The 20,816-nt window shown below is 36.5% G+C and overlaps 1 protein-coding gene across 1 annotated transcript in view; it reads right to left on the bottom strand.

The window, feature by feature from the left end:
* The window catches only part of NSF (N-ethylmaleimide sensitive factor, vesicle fusing ATPase), a 145,561-nt gene that overhangs the window by 56,570 nt on the left and 68,175 nt on the right, over positions 1 to 20,816 (bottom strand). Inside the window, exons 9-10 of the mRNA XM_065910374.1 lie at positions 16,590 to 16,789; positions 882 to 1,047 (exon numbers count right to left, since the gene is read on the bottom strand). Of these exons, the coding sequence (XP_065766446.1) occupies positions 882 to 1,047; positions 16,590 to 16,789 (366 nt within the window). The remainder of the gene's footprint in view (positions 1 to 881; positions 1,048 to 16,589; positions 16,790 to 20,816) is intronic.

Genomic DNA, 20,816 nt, shown 5'->3' with positions numbered 1-20,816 from the left:
GATTTTCAAAAATATCATTTGTTCTTAACCTAAGGAAAATATCTGGGGACTTTGCCTTAGTATTTCACTACTCTACACACCAGTGGAATATAAATGTAATGAAAGCATCAAATATTTAAAAAGAAAACTTTAGGTTCAAACGTCAAATGTCAAAGTGAGAGAGGGGCAATGTGAACATCTATCTGAGCTCAAGATCCCTTCCCTTTTTTGTAGGTGAAAGGTTTTCAACCTTCATAAATAGCATAATTTGTGTTTTGTTTTCAAAGTCATCTTAAGAAGAACTTCAGTACATAGGCAGTTAACAATAAGTTATAATAGGGATGCATGATCTGCCCTGGCCTGCACAGAACCTGAAGAACCTCTGAGGACCCTTGGAGGCCTACAGAAACCAATGTGAAAGCCACCACTTACACAGGGCTGCCTTTTTCATCTGTTAACTACAAGTTGAAAGCCATGAGTCACAAGAACTCATCTTTCATTTGTCTTCTTGTGACTTGTTATTGTTCAGTTGCTAAGCTGCATCCGACTCTTTACGACCCCACATACTGCATCACGCCCCCACATACTGCATCACGCCAGGTTTCTCTGTCCCTCACTATCTCCCGGAGTTTGCCCAAGTTTGCCTAGAGTTTGCCCAGAGTTTGTTTATTGTGGCTAGACATTAAAACAATGAAATTCTTCAATATCACTTGATTCTAATTTGGCAACATTGGCCAAAATGTTTGTATAAAATTGCACATAAATTTTATATGTAATTACATATAAAAATTACACTCAAAAATTACATATAAAATTACAAGCTACACAGATCTGAATTTGGAACCTGCGTATCTAACGTTTTTGAAATCACAGTACTTATTTTTTTAATCAAGCAAACATACCAATGACTAAGATGTTGTTCAGTTGTTCTACGCCATCAATTTTGGACAGCAGCTGGTTGACAACAGTGTCATGAACACCTGTGCTCCCAGCCATGCTCCCTCTCTGCTTGCAGATGGCATCAATTTCATCAAAGATGATGATGTGCAAGCCACTGTTGGCACCAAGCTGGTAAGGGAAGAAATTACATTAAAGGTCATAATTTGCATATATTATTAAACAAGGCAATCAAGAAAGCAAAACGAAGCTTTCATTCCATTTGACCAATAAATGTAGCAAGTATAATCATGGCTGCTGCCCTCTCAAAGGTGGAACTGCAGTCTAAGAATTCTGCAAAATGAAAAGGCATTCCAGACCTCATATTTAACAGAAATAAAATGAAAACATACACTGTATACTGATATAAGTGAATACCCATCACAACTAACTATTCATTCACACACATTTCTTAACCTCATTCTTTGAAAGAACTCTCAAACATTTCTTAATTTCATGAATTCCAACTCCTTCCCATTTTCCCTGAGTTTTTGGTGAGAGGATTGCCTCCAAAGCAGCATGTTTAATGTTTACCATAGTATATAGCTAAAGAGGAACTCCACTCAGAGGTGGACTGGAAATTGGACAAATGGGAGAAGGTACTGAATTTGATTCATAATCAGTTATACCACATGAAAACAGACTGCTTCTTCTGAACAGTAAAGTGAGAAAAGCGACACAATTTATCAAAAGAACATAGTCAAGCAGGTGCTGTTTCCTCTACATAGTGATTTCTGTTATATTTTGTTGGATATAGAGTCTTAATGAAAAAGAAATCGGTTTATATATTTTGAACTTCTAACATGCAGATACTTTTAAATGCCAACAGTGATTAGGTTAAGTTATCACAAACTTTCTAGCAATTTATACTTAAGTAATTAAGTCTCTTTTCAGGAACCAAAGGCAGAAGTGCATTGTAGAGACTTTTTTTTAAGAAAAACCATTAGGGATTAGTAAAATAAAACAGGTGAAAATAAACATAACCTAAATATAACAACACATAGACAAAATCAATGACGGCCACAACGAGATTCAAGATTAGATATGACTGGTATTCACTAAACCTCTACTAAGGATATCATTTTTTTTTAATAGACAAAATTTTGATTATGAAAATATCAGATGTTAACTGAACAAACTGGACTGAGTAAAAGTTATAAAACAAATAGAAATAAGTTAAAAATAAATTATCAATATATCACTTAAAGACAAATGCTGTTACCATTCTTTAGATTTGTTTTAAATTTATCTTAATTAAAAAATTGGAAACTCATTACATCTTTCATTTGCTTGAACATTAACTGTTTCTTTTTTAAAAATCTAAATTTATTATTTTTGGTTCTAATTGCAAAATACGTGATCACTATAAAACCTTGGAAAACTACCAAAAAATGTAAAGAAATCACAATCATCCAAAATCAACTAGCAAGAAATAGCTGATATTAATTTGGTATTACGTAAAAGTTTGCATTCCTTTTTTCAGTTCAGATATCAGTATTTTAAGCTCTTTCCCACACCTATACGCATACATTATAATTTTTATATTACAATGTATACAGCTATACATTACAATTTTTAATGCCCCCATAATATTTCATCATATATTTGGTTTCATAATTTAATCCCTCTATTCCACATTAATTCTTTACTGTCACAGAGTTAGTAATGTCTAAGTTTTTAGTATTACAAAAGCTGTTGCAATGAACATTTTTATACTGAAATCTTTGACAATACTTCATGAAGGCAAATTGTTAAAAGGTGTGTTGAGTATTTTAATAGTCTTGAAATAGGCTTTCAGATCTTTTCCAGAGAGGTTTTATCATTTTATAATAATCCTACCACAGTATATAACACTGCCTATCTTGATATATCCCCACAAGTAAAAAGTAGTTCCCAAATTGACAGATGAATAATGGTATTTTTCAATCATTTTTAATTGGCACTTGTCTAATTATTGACAAGGTTGGTACTTTTTAAAATCATCTATTTTTTTTTTTTTTTACCAGTGTCAATTTTTCTCTTACTACTCGTTCATGTGCTCTGTACATTTTTCTATTGGGATTTAATAATTTTTATCAATTTATAAAAATTCTCTATACATTAAGGGTATTATCGTATTTGTTATACATATTTTATCCCAATTTGCCACTTGGCTTTTAATTTTAATTATGGTATATTTTGGCTTCCCTGATAGCTCAGTTGGTAAAGAATCCACCTGCAATGCAGGAGACTCTGGTTTGATTCCTGGGTCAGGAAGATCCCCTGGAGAAGGGAAAGACCACCCACTCCAGTATTCTGGCCTAGAGAATTCCATGGACTGTATAGTCCATGGGGTAGCAAAGACTTGGACATGACTGAATGACTTTCACTCAAGGTATATTTTTAGTAAGTGGAAGGGTTTTCTAAAATGTATTTTTACTATTTAAGCAGTCAACATTATCAATTTTTATTTTTATGATGTTTTCTGTTACTTTTATCTTTAAAATCTTCCCCTATTACAGACACTGGTAGTCACCTACATTTTATTCTCTTGTAAGTTTTTACTTTATGTACAATTCTTTAATCTATCTGAAGTTTAATTTTTATATATGATACAAACCAGGTGGTTCAGTGGTAAAGAATCTGCCCGCCAATGCAAGAGATGCAGGTTCGATCCCTGGGTTGGGAAGATTCCCTGGAGAAGGACATGTCAACCCACTTCAATATTCTCGTCTGGAAAATCCCATGAACAGCAGAGCCTGGTGGGCTACAGTCCATGGAGTCACAAGAGTTGCACACGACTTAGTGACTGAGCACACACACACAAGTAAGAATCCAAGTAATTCTTCAAATATTTACCTGATCCAAAATTGTTGACTCAATAACCCTTTCTTTATCGAGACACTATTTCTATCAGGCTTTATATTTTTACACATGACAGGTATTTTCAGCCTATACTATGGACAGTAGCAGCTGGGGCAAGCTCTTTCTCTCCATACCTTTTTCTTCTTTATTGTAACTGTCTTGGTTACTTTCAACCATGTTTGCTTCCCCATGATTATTAGAATCCTTCTACTAGAGTAAAAATATGTTCTCCAATTTAAAACAAACAAACAGAAAAGCCAAGTTTTGACTGAAATTGGATCTAATCTCTAAATTAGTTTAGGAAGTACCGACATCTTTATTCAGTTCTTAATATATCTCTCCAACTATTTAAGTCTTTTACGTCTCCCAATAAAATTTTGTACTTTTTGTCATATAAATTTCTTCTTAAAGATTCCTAACTATTTATGGTTTTTGGTTACACTCATGAATGGGACTTTCACATTATATTTCAGAAACAGTATATATGTAGAAATGATAATAATTTTTTGTATTTATTTTACATCTGACTACTTTACTCTCTTATTTATGCTTTTTTGATTTTTTTTTAATGTTCTACGTAGACAATCAAATTATCTACAAGCACAACTTTGCGCCCTCCTACATAACAGGTATTCTTGTTGTGGGGTATGAGAAATTATTCCTGAACAAAGGCAAACAGAAAGGAGAAAGAGAGGAACTAACAGATAAGAATTCAGATGCATGTAGGGTCACTTGAGCAGAAGGCTAAGGGGACAATCCAGGCCCTATAAAGGGGATAATAAAATTTACCTAACATGAGAAACAATAGTTACAGTACTATCACAATAGGGACTAAAATCCAGAAACAGGCCTTTCTAATGAAACAGAGAAGATCAAAAACACACACACAATTGCAAAAGCAGAATGCTCTTTATACAAGATGATTTTAATCCTGACTTTAGGATGGAAAAGGAGAAATACACAGTTGGAAGGTCAGCGAGAAACACTGGCACGTAAATGAGGTGAACAGACTCTTCAAGAGACTTTTGGTGACAGGAGCAGTGATGACTAAAAAACAAAAGTCCTAGGTTTGGTTACTGCCTGCAACTGGAAAGGGGAAGTAACAGCAAATGTAATAAATTACCTGTGATTATGATAAGAAAGTTTCAGAAGGGAAAAGATGGAAGGGAAAAAAATTTTTAAGTTTCTACCATGAGAGGACTGAAGTGTTAACAGGACATCTAGTTAGAAATGTCCTCCAGATAACAAGATATAAACTGAACAAAAGAGGATAGAAAGATAGATGTGAAAGTCATCTACAAACGGCAGAGTAGAGTTGCAAACGAGATTCTGTAAGGAGATGAATCATATAATTAAGCTGGAGAAATATAAAAGCCAGACAGATTCTGGGCTACAGTACCAAAAGATGATTCCAATAAAGTCAACCCAAAGAAAACAGGATCAAGAAAACACGACAAAGATGAAAGATGAAATGCTGTATATCAGAAGTAGGAAGAAAAATGGTTCTAAAAATGACCTGAAGGGAATTGGAAAGGATCTAAAACACACCTGAATATATACTTAAAAAAAATAAAAACCAGATAAAACACAGTATGATCAAGCAATTCCACTCCTTGGTTTACAGTAGCTCTGCTCTTAACTGCCCCAAACTAGAATCAACCCAAATGCCCTCTAGTTGGTGAGTGGATAAACAAACTATGGTACATCCATATAATGGAATATTACTCAAGAGTATAAAAGGATGTTTGATACATGTGACAACTAGGATGAAAGCTCAAAGGTAATATGCTGAGTGAAAGAAGCCATTCTCAGAAGGTTACATACTATGGTCTCATTTATATGACAAAAAGACAAAACTCAAAAAGACAAAAGTAAAGGGATAGACAACAGATCAGTAGTTACCAAGAGTTACTAGCAAAGGGACAGAACAGGCGAATTCTGTGAGGTGATGTAAATGTTCTGCATCTAGATTTTGATGACTGTTACATGAAACTATACACATGTTAAAATTCATAAAACTCAGAAAGGTTAGTTTTAATTCATAATAATAAATAAAATATATAACATCTTATCACACATTCCAGTATTCATTACTTGGAATACTGTTCATTCTTTAATGCATTCTTATGCAAGATGATAGTCATGTGTTCATTAAGGTTTTCAAAATTTAACTAAGCTTCATTATATTTTTTTTTCCTGAATATAACTTACAAATTGTTCTCCTTCCACAATGTTTTAAAACTAAAGTCTGAAAAAATAACTTAATTTCTCAATTATTGCCATATTTACTGAACAGATATCTAAAGATAAACGATAGCTTGTTGCTTAAAAAAACTTCAACACCAAAACCTATTCACCTTTCTATCTGTAGAGAAGATAAGAGAATGAAGAATTAGAACTACAATCTTAGCTTTGCCAAAAAATTCTAGACAGTACAGTATTAATTCTTGCTGTTTTCAATAAAAAACAAGGACACTCCTGTCTGTGACTGAAAATCTGTAAGATTTTATGCTATTTTTTTTTAAGACACCTTTATTCAAGGTTGTCTGTCAATACAGCATAAAACAAAAAGCTGTTATAATGTACGAATTTTGCTGTCAATGTGCCTTATGTTACCACTGGAATCATGACTTCCTTCTCAGTCCAACCTCAAAAATCATCTGTATGGAAGGGAAGCCAGAGACAATAAGAACACTGTGCTTGATTTAATGATCACAGGAGCAATCTTCCCTAAACATAATTCAGTACAATTCTGACCTTTTCAGAACCTTGCTAATCTTAAGACTTGTCATCAGGTCCCTTCCCCCAACCTAGGGAGTACAATAACATCAATTTCTACAGGTGCATTATTTAAATAAAGGCAAGTCCTTATTGTAATAAATTAGGAATTGGGTTAGGAAGATGCCAAGATTAATGTTCACAAATTAATATAGCTTAATCATCAATAAACCCTTTACCAAAAAGTTTAAAGCTCCATAATGCAATCCTCTTCAATTCACTGACTTCTAGCTCTGTGCTTATCTGCAAACTCTTCCCCCACAGAAACACAGCTGATGCCATTGAGCCCCTGGCAACAGCCTTGGAAAATGGCTGTTCTATATTTAGCCAGTTTGACCTATATGCAAGTGTTCGTCTTTGTCAGCCTGGACGGTCCAGAATCACAGAGGTGATGCTTTTCTTTATTATGTAACACATATATACTCTCCATGGGGTCATTAGCTGAATACACCAAGCCATTTCTGGGTGTAAGAATTGAGAAAAGTATATCAGAAAAACCTGGCTATGATTAATACCTACCTAGAAATTCTTTGCCAACTCAGTTTTATTATTAAGTGTCATATTTAAACTGTCTGCAAGTTTCAAAACAGCACCAAAGATACCTACGCAGCCATGTAGAAACTATCACAACAGATCTTATAAAATGCTTCTCACCTGCACCTGATGTTTAATCCTCAGTATACCATTAGGGTACATTAGAAACACAATTTTGGTTTTTAATTTTCTTTGTTAAGCAGTATTAATATTTATAAAAATTGATATCACATGACTTTTTTCCCCTACAAGTCTGCTACAGGGCGAAATTTTTTTTTGGCTATGCCCCATGGCATGTAGAATCTTAGCTCTCCAACCAGGAATTGAACCTGTACCCCATGCTCTGGAAGTACAGAGGCTTAACCACTGGATCACCAGAGAAGTTTCAGAAAATATATTTTTAAAAAAACAGAATAGAACTCATTCTGGGAACTCCCTGGTGGTCCAGCGATTGGGATTCTGCACTTTCAAAGCCAGGCCCATGAGAGATCCCTGGAATCCCTAGGATCCCACAAGCTATGCAGCACAGACAAAATAAAATAAAATAAAATAAAATAAAATTAAATTCATTCTATCTTGCAATTACTGTATGGGTCCATTGGATTTTTTTATAAATCTAAGATATATTATGCTATTTCAACATTCTAGAAATTATGTCATCATTACTCACCAATTAGTCCTAACTATGCTAAAAAAAGGGGACTTCCCTGGTGGCACAGAGGTTAAAGCATCTGCCTGTAATGTGGGAGACCCGGGTTCGACCCCTGGGTCGGGAAGATCCCCTGAAGAAGGAAATGGCAACACACTCCAGTATTCTTGCCTGGAGAATCCCATGGACGGAGGAGTCTGGTAGGTTCCAGTCCACAGGGTCACAAAGAGTTGGACACGACTGAGCACCTTAAAAAAAAAAATGCTAAAAAAAGATCAATTAAAAAATGATGGTATTTCTCTGAAGGATGATGCAATAGTGAAATAAATATCGTATGACATCAACTTTCAGCATCAACTGTGTTGCCCAAAGTATTATATCTGCTTTCAAAAAGGTATAAAAGAAGTCTAGACACCATCCACTATCTTTGCTGCCTGATTTTAGCTTTAACTGAACACAGTTCAGATTTTTTTATTCTATGGCCGTAATGGCAAAGAAAAGAAAATCAACAGAGGAAAACATTCTGCAATTATTGGATGAATCTAAAGATGAATGCAAAGACTGAGATGGCAGCACCTGACATACTACTGAAGATGATGAAATGGATCACTCTAAGTAAAATCTCAGACTATGTGCCTTCAGATGGTGGTGTCCTAACAGACTGTCTCAAACTCAAAGATGAATAAGACAACAGATGCTGAAGGCAGGTATTACAAAATAACAAGCAAAAATAGATGATGTAGACATTAAAAAATTAAACTGGCCATTAAAGAGCTGTATACAAACCTAAAAATAAAAATATTTTGCAATTATAGAATGTCTGATGGGCCATCCTCTTTTCAACAAAATTATAAGCCAAATTAAAAAATTTTTTTTCAAGTATTGTCTTGATGACACAAGTAGAAGAACCAGAAGTAATGATAAACTATAATCTATGAGCGATGTCATTTGAAATTTACAATCAGTGTACAAATTCATGTATGACAACTGATGAACAGTTAGCTACATTCAGAGGCTCCTGCCCATTTTGGATATATATTAGTATCTATTGATCAGTCAATAGATGTCTTCAAAATCAAGAAAATATGAGATAAAAATTTGGTTTTCACTATTTATGCTCTTATTAAATAGTTTAATAGTCTCTGCTTCCCTTTATTTTTATGTTTGTAAATGACCTGTAAATCAACTTACAAGTAGTTTTTAAAAAGGAGTTCTTTCAATCCAGATAGTAAATGGTAATGACTATTTTTCTTGGTATTCTGAGCTGTACAAAGATATTTGAAGCAAAAAATATTGTAGTATTAGGGATGAAATCCCTCATGGCTCAGACGGTAGAGAATCTGAATGCAATGTGGGAGACCCGGGTTCGATCCCTGGGTCAGGAAGATCCCCTGGAGAAGGGCATGGCATCCCACTCAAGTATTCTTGTCTGGAGAATTCCACGGACAGAGGAGCCTGGTGGGCTACGGTCCACGGGGTCGCAGAGAGTCAGACACGACCGAGCAACTGACACAAAGACACAAGGGATGGCTCTGGGACTGTCTGAAGAGTTGAGATCAGTTATTAGACTTGCAGTAATATACTAGGACCCAATGCAGCTAAGACAGCTAGAGACCTGAATATGAACAAGACCTTGTTGGAATGCAGGGGAGAAAACCACCTTGGGTAAAACTGAAATGATTAAGCACCCAATAAGTAGATTTTAAGCAGAAGGGCTGTTATAAAGGCAATGTTTAAAACTTATTTTTACCACGAACAAAAATTTTAAAAGTAGAAAATGACAGGGTTTAATAGAACTTACTAGATTTAAAAAATTGATGTTTCTGGTGTTATTCATATTGATCCACGTACATCTGTTATTTATTTTAATGTCTAAGATGATATTCTACTTCCTACTGGGAAGAATCAAGATGTTTCTACTTTTTCCCCAACTGCATATAGTACAACAACCAACATTCTGATACATGTCATTTTGTGCATAAGTGCAAGAGTATTTCTCTAGGGTAGTTGTCTTGAAGTAGAGCTCTCATGGGTCATGGGGTTTGTGCATCTTCATTGTATAAGATGCTGTCAAATTAATCTACAAGCTATTACCCACTGTATATCTAATTTATACTATGACTAGTAATGTATATGAAGTCCTGTTTCTCTACAACCTCATCAACTTTTGGCATTATTAGCCTTTGTAAATTTTATCAGGTTGTTAATAAGGTGGTTTTTCTTTAATGATGCTCTTTCCTGAGCATTGTTTCATTTGCTTATCTTCAGTTGGGTTCTTCCTCTGAGAAACTGCCCTTTAATATCCTCTGCCAGTTTTTTAAATTGCAGTGTTTGTCTTTTTCTTACTTCTTACATAGGAGTTATTACAGAGAATTTATCATAGAAGATGCCAATTCTTTGTGGATTATATGGACTTTAAATATCTTCTCTAGTTTGAGACATTTGTATTTAGTGAAATTTGACAAGGAATTTTCTTTATATTAATGTAACCAAGTTAACATTTTTCCTATGTCTTTGATTTCTCTATATTAAAGAAATTCATTCCTAGCCTCAATTCCTAAAGCTTTTCCCTATTTTTCTTCTAAAACTTTTCTTTTGAAAGTTTTGGTTTTTTGCAAATCCATTTTGTAATTTTGTATGAAGTGAGTTAAGGACTACACTTTATCTTTTTCCAGAAAGACAATGATCTCAGTCCCATTTATGGAACAGTATATTATTTCCCCTCTGATTTGTATTGCCACTTTTCACTTAATAAGTTCCTCCTATGTTCCTCAGTTTCTTTGGTCTGTTTTTACATGCATATAAAAAACTGTTTCAATTACTGGGCTTCCCTGGTGGCTCAGTGGGAGAGAATCCACCTGTCAATGCAGGATACACGGTTCAATCTCTGGTCCAGGAAGATCCCACATGCTGTGGGGGAACTAAGCCTGTGCATCACAACTACTGAGTCCGTGCTCGAGGGCCCAGGAATTGCAGCTACTGAAGCCTACAGGCCTAGAGCCCATGCTCCACAACTAGAGAAGCCACTGCAATGAGAAGTCCATGCACTGCAACTAGAGTAGCCCCAGATCACTGCAACTAGAGAAAGCCTTCAAAGCAACAAAGACCCAGCATAGCCCTGCCCCGAAAGAAAAATGTAGGAAAAAAAAATGGTTTCAATTACTACAGCTTTCCAGTAAGTTTTGATACCTGAATAAGTAAGTTTTCATTATTCTTCAAAATTTCCATGACACTTCAAGCATCCAAATAAAAAAGTTGTTAAATTACAAAAAATTCATGTTACACTTGATTCGAAAAGCACTAAACTTACAGATTAATATGGGCAGAACTGTCATTTTTATGATAATGTTAGGATTCCCATATGAACATGTTCTATCTTACCATTTATTAGCTTTTGAAAATTCAAAACTGCTTATAATTTTCTCCTTTATTTTTCCTGTTAAGATTTAATCCTAGTTACCTTATCATTCTGACTGCTGTTGTAAGTTAAATCTTTTTTTAAAGTTATATTTTCAGTGTCTTCACACTTTGAGTCATGTTATTCCCTTCCTGCTTGTAAAGTATTTGAGTTTTATTTATTCCTTCCTCAGCTCCCCCTCATGCCTTGAAAAGCTTGAGAACTACATACAATTTTCACATAAACATATGACTTAAGTTTTATGTTAATTAACATTAGCATCTTCTGCCCAAATAATACAAGGATCTTATATGAATTCAACCTACTCACCACATGGTTTGTTCCGCATTTTAGTTCTACCCTTAAAATATATATGTACTGATCATCATTATCATTTTGTACAGTGAAAGCTTATTAAATTTACCTCTTTTAAACCTTTTTATTATGAAATAAGGCATACCCAGAGTGAAAGTCCCCCAAACGTGTCTGTCTGTCTGAAGGAACTGTCACAAAATGAGCAGCCGTTAAACTTAACAGGAACTAGAACAGTGCCAGCATCCTCGCAGTGTCTCCTTACCACCATTCCCCAACACCCCTCCCCCGTCACGCCTCAAAGGCACCACAACCTGATTTTTATGGTAACTATTTCTTTCCCTTATAGTTTTACCAACTAAGGAACATGTATAATTAAACACTGTACTTTAGTGTAGCTTTATATAAATGAAATCATACAGCACAGATGATCCTTTCTTGTCTGGTTTCTTTTGCTCAACATTCATTTGTGAGATCTACAACTATGAATAGCTATGTGTACAGCCAGGCTTCCCTGGTAGCTCAGCTGGTAAAGAATCCGTCTGCAAAGCAGGAGACCCTGGTTCAATTCCTGGGTTGGGAAGATCCACTGGAGAAGGGACAGGCTACCCACTCCAGCCTTCTTGGGTCTCCCTGGTTGGCTCAGCTGGTAAAGATTCTGCAACGCGGGAGACCTGGGATTGATCTCTGGATTGAGAAGATACCTGGAGAAGGGAATGGCTATACCCACTCCAGTATTCTGGCCTGGAGAATTCCATGGACTATATAGTCCATAGGTTGCCATAGTCTGTTTACTTTCATTATAATACAGTAATTTATTGTATATTTATATGACTGTGAATTTTAGGGTGACAAGTTACTCTCTTAAAAAAAGGCATTTAACTGACTTCTGATTTTCATTGTTTCTGTTGAGAAGACAAAGTGTGCAAGTGAAAGTCACACAGTCATGTCCGACTCTTTGCAATCCCGTGGACTATACAGTCCGTGGGATTCTCCAGGCCAGAAGACCGCAGTGGGAGCCGTTCTCCAGGGCACTGTCCCAACCCAGGAATGGAACCCAGGTCTCCGGCATTGCAGGCAGGTTCTTTACCAGCTAAGTCACTGAGATGACAAAATGCCAGCTATTTGTGCTTACTGAAAATTCACTTTTTTCCTCTAGCTGCTTTTAAGATTTCTCTTTTTTTATTTGTTTTAAGCTGTTTAATAATGATCATCTATACATGCAGAATTCTTTGGTATTTCTCTTGCTTGAGGTTCATATTACTTCTGGAATCCATGGACTGATGTTCTTCATCAGTTTTAGAAAATTCTAAACCTCTTTTTCTTCAAATACTGCTTTTGCCCTATTCTCTTTCTCCTGACTTTGGAAATTTAAATATGTGCACTAGACCTTCTCATGGTTTTATCTCTATTGCCTTTCATCCTTTGTTTCTGGTTATTTTTGTTTAACATCTTTCAGTTCACTAATTCTCTCTTTGGATGTGTCTAATCTGTTGCTTCAATGTGAGTTAATTTACTGACTTTCTCATTCCCAGAATTTCCACTTGGTTTTTTTTTTTTTTTTTAACATTTTCCAATGCACTGCCAAAATTTTCAATCTTTTTTCTCTCTGAACATGATAAGTATACTTATTTTAAAATACTATATCTGAGAATTCCAATATCTGGAGGCCCAATTTCTATCATCTTTTGTTTTTCTTTGTGTGTGTTTATGTCTTTGTGTATCTGACTCCTTTTGATTATAAGCCAGGCACTGCATTTGCAAACTACAGAAGCAGTTTATGACCTTGCATGACACTATCTTCCTCCAGGAAGGATGTACAATTCTGCCAAATGCCGGGGTCACTGGTGGTTCAGGAACCCTCAGCCTAGTTTTAGAGAATGACACAATTCAAAGCTTATCTGTAGCCTCTATAAGAACATGTCTACTTCTGGTTAACATCTGCTCCTATGGTGTAGCCTTTCATGGTGCCAACTCAAAAGTGAGTAGGTTCGTCAGGAGTCCTCTCTTTGTGGGCCATGGGCTCTAATCTCTTTCCCCCTTACATTCACTCACTAGCCAGTCAAAAGGGTTACAGAGCTGTTTATCAGCTCTCTCCAGAATTGGCTAATTTCTCCAGAGGAACAAGTGACCCCATACACTGGGACCTTTTCCCCCTGGGCCTCCATTCTCCCCACAGATATTGTAAGCTCTTGATGCCTCCAAGCAAAAAATAAAATAAAATAAAATTTTCATTGAGCCTTTCTGGCAGTCTTCAGTGGCAGGCACAATTTAAATTACCTAATCTACAACTACTAGAAGTTAAAGTTCCAAATTTTATCTACATTTTCACCAATTTCATTGCTCACCATTGTTTCTAGTACCCAATCCACTCCTTCTGGGTTCAATATTCTTCAGTCTCAAGTATATCCTGCTTCACATTCTTCCAACAAGCTTCTGTGACTTGTTGGAAGCTTCTAATAGTTAATTCTATTAGACTTTATCTGAAAAAATACCTTCATTTTATCTTACTCCTGAATGAGAATTAAGTTGGGTATAAAATTTTAAGTTGACAGTTATTTTCACTTAGCTCTGTGAAGGTATCTTTCCACTGTTTTCTGATCTCTCTTGCTATTGTTAAAAACTTTACTGTCAACATAATGGATATCTCTTTGGATGTCATCATCATTCCTTCATTGCTAATACTAAGACATTTCTCTTTTTTCTTTGGCATTCTCCAGTTTCACTACAATGCATCTACATATAAGTTAATTTTTGAACTTATTCAAAATTTTGAACTCATGGTGCTACATGAATCTAAGTATTTATAAATCTAAGTTTTAAAAAATCAATTCTAGAACGTTTTCAGCCATTCTCTTTTTGAATATTGCCTCTATACTATTGAATTTGGGTTTCTTATTTTAATTCTGTTATCTCAATTTCTCTTTCATACTTTCAATCTCTGTATCTCTCTGTGCCACATTCTGGGTGATAAAATGGCAACCCTCTGTACTCTTGCCTGGAAAATTCCATGGATGGAAGAGCATGGTAGGCTACAGTCCATGGGGTTGCAAAGAGTCGGACACGACTGAACGACTTCACTTCACTTCATTCTTCTATTCATCACTTCTCTCTTCAGCTGAAGCTACTGTTTATGCTGAACCTAGTTGCTGAGTTTTAAATTTTGATGATGTTGTTTCTATTTATTGGAGATATTTTAGCTTCCCCTGTAAGAAGCTCCTGTGGCCTGGGTTTGGTGGAGGACCCTTTGGGGTGTTCTTTTATCTAACAACTCTATGTGGGATCATTAATCCAGGATTCATTTTAAAATTAACTTCCCAATTTGGGGACCTCAAAGTACATTGGTGGTGTGCATGTGTGTGTCTTTTCTCCCCAACTCCTAAGCATGAGCCAAAGACCCATGGTTTAGAATTGCCATGTGAGATTCCTTAGTTTCCACTCTAGAACCCAGGCAAATAGTTGAACAATTCCGTCATTTCTCTGTGTTGGTAGGGAAATAATTTCTAGTCATTTTTCTTCACTGATGATACAGTCACTTTGGAGGTTCCAGTTCCTAGTCCTCATTTTAAGTAAGTTCAAGGGCTCATTTTATGCCCCCTTGCTGTTCAGTCTCCCATTCATGTCTAACTCTTTGCAAACCATGAACTGCAGGATGTCAGGCCTTACTGTCCTTCAACATCTCCCAAAGTTTGCCCAAGTTCATGTCCAATGCACCAGTGATGCCATCCAACCATTTCATCCTCTGACACCCTCATCTTCTGCCTTCAATATTTTCCAGTGTCAGGGACTTTTCCAGTGAGTCAGTTAGTGGATGCTAAAACCCAAAGGCACAAATTACCAGAACCAAAAAAGGAAGCTCATTATCTTTAGCACTTTAATTTTCAGTTTTCTTTTAATTTCTGAAGACATTTCTATCCTGAGAGCTCAACTGTTCTTCTGAAAATATTTTACCCAGCATTTGAAGATTTTTGTGTTTTCATGCTTCCTAGTCTACTGTATTTCCAGAACCAGAAATCTCAGGACATTGTTTTTAAACTTTTCTTTAATGAAACAAATATGCAAATACTAACATATTAGTCAAGGTTTTCCAGAGAAACAGAATCAATAGATCTAGAGACGTGTTCTATCTATTCTACTGGTACTTTAAAAAATATATTTATTCTAGACCTAGATTGAGATCTTTTTACCTATCTAGAGATTACTTATAAGGAACTTGTTAACAGAATCATGGGAGCTGACAAGTCTTACTATCTGTCCTGGGTGAGCTGGAGACACAAGAGAGCCAACTGTGTGGCTCCCTCATCCAAAGGTCTGCAAGCTCGAGAGCCAGGAAGAGAGGGTGTTTCAGTTTTGAGTCTGAAGGCAGACAAAAACTGATGTCTCACACAGGGCAGTCAGGCAGAAGGAAATTCCCTCTTACTCAAGTGAGGGTAAGACTTTTTGTTCTTTTCAGGTCTTCAACTGATGGCATATTAGCAAGGACAACTGCTTTACTCAGTCTACAGATTCAAATGGTAAACACAACCCAACCAAAACAATGTTTAACTGATGTCTGGCACCCTAGCGCCCAGAAAACTAACACAAAATTAGCCATCCCAATTAGTAAACTCTGGTTTGATTTTTAGTTAATTTTATTTTTTTTTTCTAAGACCCAAATCAAATTCTCCTTTGTGAAATCAAATCACAAATTCACATTTGTGAATCAAATTTTCCTTTTCTAACAGCTTATGCCAGTCACTCTATAGCTGGGTTGGGTCAGTGGTAACTAAACCAGCTTTCTGCACATGAACCTTACACATACATAATTCTCTAAGTCTCTTTTTGGACTTAACTTCTCTCTTTTATGATAAATGAGTTCAAGACTCTAGAAGTAATGTGGAAGAAAAGTGTCACTTAAAAAGATATTCATGATACATTTTTATAAAACTTTTGGCTTATATCACCATCCATCTTTGTATTTGGAATATGTGGATACTGACATCTGCTCACAACATGTAAATCTCCCAAAATCCCAGTTCAGTGACATAACTCAGTTCTAAATAAATTTTACTTGCAATTTCTTCAAACTATAAATTATGGCAGCATGTTTTCCACCAGAACTTTGGGTTTCAATCATCATATAAATGACAACAAACTTTTACTAAATTATATTAGCATTACCCTCCTTTGCTCCTCTTCAGCATCAGCAAAGAGTTTACGAATGTTAGCCTCTGACTCTCCTACATATTTGTTGAGAATTTCTGGCCCGTTGACCACTTTAGGCTCTCTTGCATTCAACATCTTGCCAATCTGTCGAGCCAATAGTGTCTTACCGCAACCTGGAGGCCCATATAACAGGATGCCTTTAACATGTTTGCAGCCTAAAAGGAAAAGAGAACAGTCTTACATCAACTAAGTAAGGTATCAAAAATTTCCTTTCTTCATATGCATGTTAGGAAAAATACAGCAATTGCATTAACATATATTAATATCCAGGTGCTATAAACAGAATAAGAATGAACTGAAGCTCTTTTTAAAATAGAATACGCCACAAAAAATTCCTACACCAGTACCAATAGTTGAGGGGGAAAGCTGCCAATTAAAGGTCTTTGGAAAAGTATATCTGAACTATGATTTAGTTTAGAACAAATACTTTTAACTGTGAAAATGTCTCTTTGACTTAAATACCTAATTAGGAACTATTACTTCTTTTTCATTATCCTTTATTTTAAAGCTAGCAGGGGAAAAGAGAGATCTGTTTTCAGGAAAACTTAACTCAACACAAATCTATTATGATACAATAGCTATGGAAACTATATCTTAGTCATAGAAATTACAGGTCTACCTGTCAATACAAGTACTGGAAGAAAGGGCAGACATGTCTGAGTTGGGTGGGGACTAAGCAATCCACAGGATCCAGATGGATGTTACAGACTTTGTGCATAAAGGTGAATGCCCTATTTCACAGGACTATGCCAAGTGAGAAACCTGCTTTCTCAGAGCCACCAAGAAGAAAATGAAGCTTCCAAAGAACAGTATTCAATTCTTTTCAAGGCAACCATTGCTAAATGTCTTAAAGGTATCATTAACAACAAAAAATAGCAAGACTGAATGACTTAAGACTCCCTAGGATTTCTTGCGCTCACTCTATGCAAGCATTTACTCCATTTCTGAAGATTAAAAGGATCTTTGGTTTCTGTTTACTCACTCTAGGAATTCTCACCTATCTTGCAGTTTCACACTTAAGATACTTGACTCATTTCTTATGAGTTTCTTTATACTACACCAAAAAAGCACTCTGTGAAATAATAAATTCTTAGATTTCAAGTGTTACACTCAAAACTACAGGTAAACAGGAAATTTTCTGGAAATGGAATATAGTAAGTTTTTATGGAAAATGTCCTCATTTGGAATGAAACCTTAAAAAATTATATCTTTAAGAAAATTATGACAATACATTTAACGACTCACATAAAGAAAACCACAAGATTCAACCAACTCTAACTAGAAATTTTAGATTCTAAGGAGGAAGATACTTGGTGTTGCCTGTATGACCATTATCTTTATTTCAAAAAGAGACTCCCTTTTAAATCCTTGAAAGTGATGAGATCTATGCTTATGGCTAGACTTGTAGAGACAAGGGGAACTTGGTGGAAACTTATGAAGGCTTAGATTCTTAACCTTCTCATCAAGAGTAAGTTCATGTTCCAAGAACTGTAGCCTATAAAATGTCTTTGCCCTTGTCCCACCCTTGGGGGCATAAGGGGGTAAGGAGATAAGGGGATAAACCTTGAGTTTCTCTTAGAGGCCAACACCACCAGGCACCTTCAGGATCCAATCTACTGGGACACATCTGAAGTGAACTCTGGAAGTTCAGTTCAGTTCAGTCGCTCAGTCATGTCTAACTCCTTGCGACTGCAGCATGCCAGGTTTCCCTGTCCCTCACCAACTCCCAGAATTTACTCAAACTCACGTCCACTGAGTCAGTGTTGCCATCCAACCATTTCATCCTCTGTTGTCCCCTTCTCCCACCTTCAATCTTTCCCAGCATCAGGGACTTTTCAAAAGAGTCAGTTCTTCGCATCAGGTGGCCAAAATATTGGAGTTTCAGCTTCAGCATCAGTCCTTCCAATGAATATTCAGGACTGATTTCCTTTAGGATAGACTGGTTGGATCTTGTTGCAGTTCAAGCGACCCTCAAGAGTCTTTTCCAACACCACAGTTCAAAAGCATCAATTCTTCAGCTTTTTTTTTTCCTCAGGTGCTCAGTTTTCTTTACAGTCTAACTCTCACATCCATACATGACTACTGGAAAAAACATAGCCTTGACTAGGTTGACCTTTGTTGGCAAAGTAATGTCTCTGGTTTTTAATAAGCTGTCTAGGTTGGTTATAACTTTTCTTCCAAGGAGCAAGCATCTTTTAATTTCATGGCTGCAGTCACCATCTGCAGTGATTTTGGAGCCCCCCAAAAATAAAGTCTATCACTGTTTCCACTGTTTTCCCATCTACTTGCCATAAAGTTGATAGGACCAGATGCCATGATCTTAGTTTTCTGAATGTTGAGCTTTAAGCCAACTTTTTCACTCTCCCCATTCACTTTCATCAAGAGGCTCTGTAGTTCTTTGCTTTCTGCCATAAGGGTGGTGACATCTGCATATCTGAGGTTATTGATATTTCTGCCAACAATCTTGATTCCAGCTTGTGCTTCATCCAGCCCAGCGTTTCTCATGATGTACTCTGCATATAAGTGAAATAAGCAGGGTGACAATATACAGGTTGACGTACTCCTTTCCCTATTTGGAACCAGTCTGTTGTTCCATGTCCAGTTCTAACTGTTGCTTCCTGACCTGCATACAGATTTCTCAGGAGACAGGTCAGGTGGTCTGGTATTCCCATCTCTTTCAGAATTTCCCACAGTTTGTGGTGATCCAGTCAAAGGCTTTGGCATGGTCAACAAAGCAGAAGTAGATGTTTTTCTGGAACTCTCTTGCTTTTTCAATGATCCAATAGATGTTGGCAATCTGATCTCTGGTTCCTCTGACTTTTCTAAATCCAGCTTGAACATCTGGAAGTTCATAGGTCACATACTGTTGAAACCTGGCTTGGAGAATTTTGAGCATTACTTTACTAGCGTGTGAGATGAGTGCAACTGTGTGGCAGTTTGAGCATTCTTTGGCACTGTCTTTCTTTGGGAACTCTGGAAACTGGCTCATAATCTTCCACTCCAAGCCAACCGCTACTGTTTGACTTAAAACTGTTTGTAAGAAACCATAGCAGAGGAAAGTGGAGGTGGTGGGAATGAAACAGGCACAAGGGGAGAAGAGCCAGAAAGGAGAAAATGAAGACCAAACCTTAGCCCCATCTCCAGTCTCTTAACCTTCTCCAAGTTTCTCAACTTCCTCCTAACCACACTTCCTTCCAGTTAAGCCATATACTCTTTCAAGGACTCTTGCCTCCTTGGCATTCCTGTATTTCTGTTACACCTACCCCAGGAGCCCTGAACACAATATGACTTAATTGCACCTAAACACTGGCCACAGAGCAAGACCGGAGAAAATCGCACCACGGTGCTGACTGATGTCCTAAGAGCTCTGTGCTATCTGACCTCAGCTCTACTCTCCCTGCTTCCTCCGTACTGCATGCCACCCCTCACCTGATTCTGTTCATCTCCCCTTCTCCTTAGGAATTACCCAGATCGTCACTGCTCTCTTCTCAAGTGCTACCCATGCCATTAATTCCTAGAGATGATTTAGATTTCTACTTTGCATATTAAAAAAAAAAAACCTATCTAGTATGAATTCTGCTTAGCTCCCTGCTTCCTCTTCTTTTTTTTTTTTTTAACACTGCAAATTTATTATCTAACAGTTCTTTAAGTCAGAAGTTTGAGTGGGTTTGGGTAGCTCAGATCCATTTTTCATAAGACTGAAATCAAGGTGTGAGTCAGTGGGGTTTTGGGTAGAATCAGTTTCCAAGTATATGCAGGATGTTGATAGAATCCATTTTCTTGGGACTGTAAGACTGCGATTCCTGTTTCTTTGCAGGGTGTGAGCTGGGGGTTCATCTTTTCTCCCAGACGCTGCCTATTTTCTTTTGATACTTTCCATGTGGTCTCCCTCCAGTAAGTGACTGAGTTTCTCTTAGGCTTCAGATCTCTTGAGTTTCTTTTTCTGACACATTTCTCTCTTCTGCCTTCCTCTTCTGCTTTAAGCTACCTTCTGTGATTATGTTAGGCCCACCCAGATAATTCAGGTTAATCTCTCTATCTTTTGACAAGGTTATTAGTAACCTTAATTACATATCCAGACTCTCTTTGCATCCCTGCTTCTTTATCTACAGATTTATCTGCAGACATCTCCATTCTCAACTTCAGCAACTGTTCTCAGAGGAGGAGTTTCCTCTTCTCCAA

Source organism: Muntiacus reevesi, chromosome 18, assembly GCF_963930625.1.
Source record: "Muntiacus reevesi chromosome 18, mMunRee1.1, whole genome shotgun sequence".
NCBI classification, from domain to species: Eukaryota; Metazoa; Chordata; class Mammalia; order Artiodactyla; family Cervidae; genus Muntiacus; species Muntiacus reevesi.
Note: the sequence above shows the minus strand (reverse complement) of the source record. Positions and strands in the feature narration are given on the sequence as shown.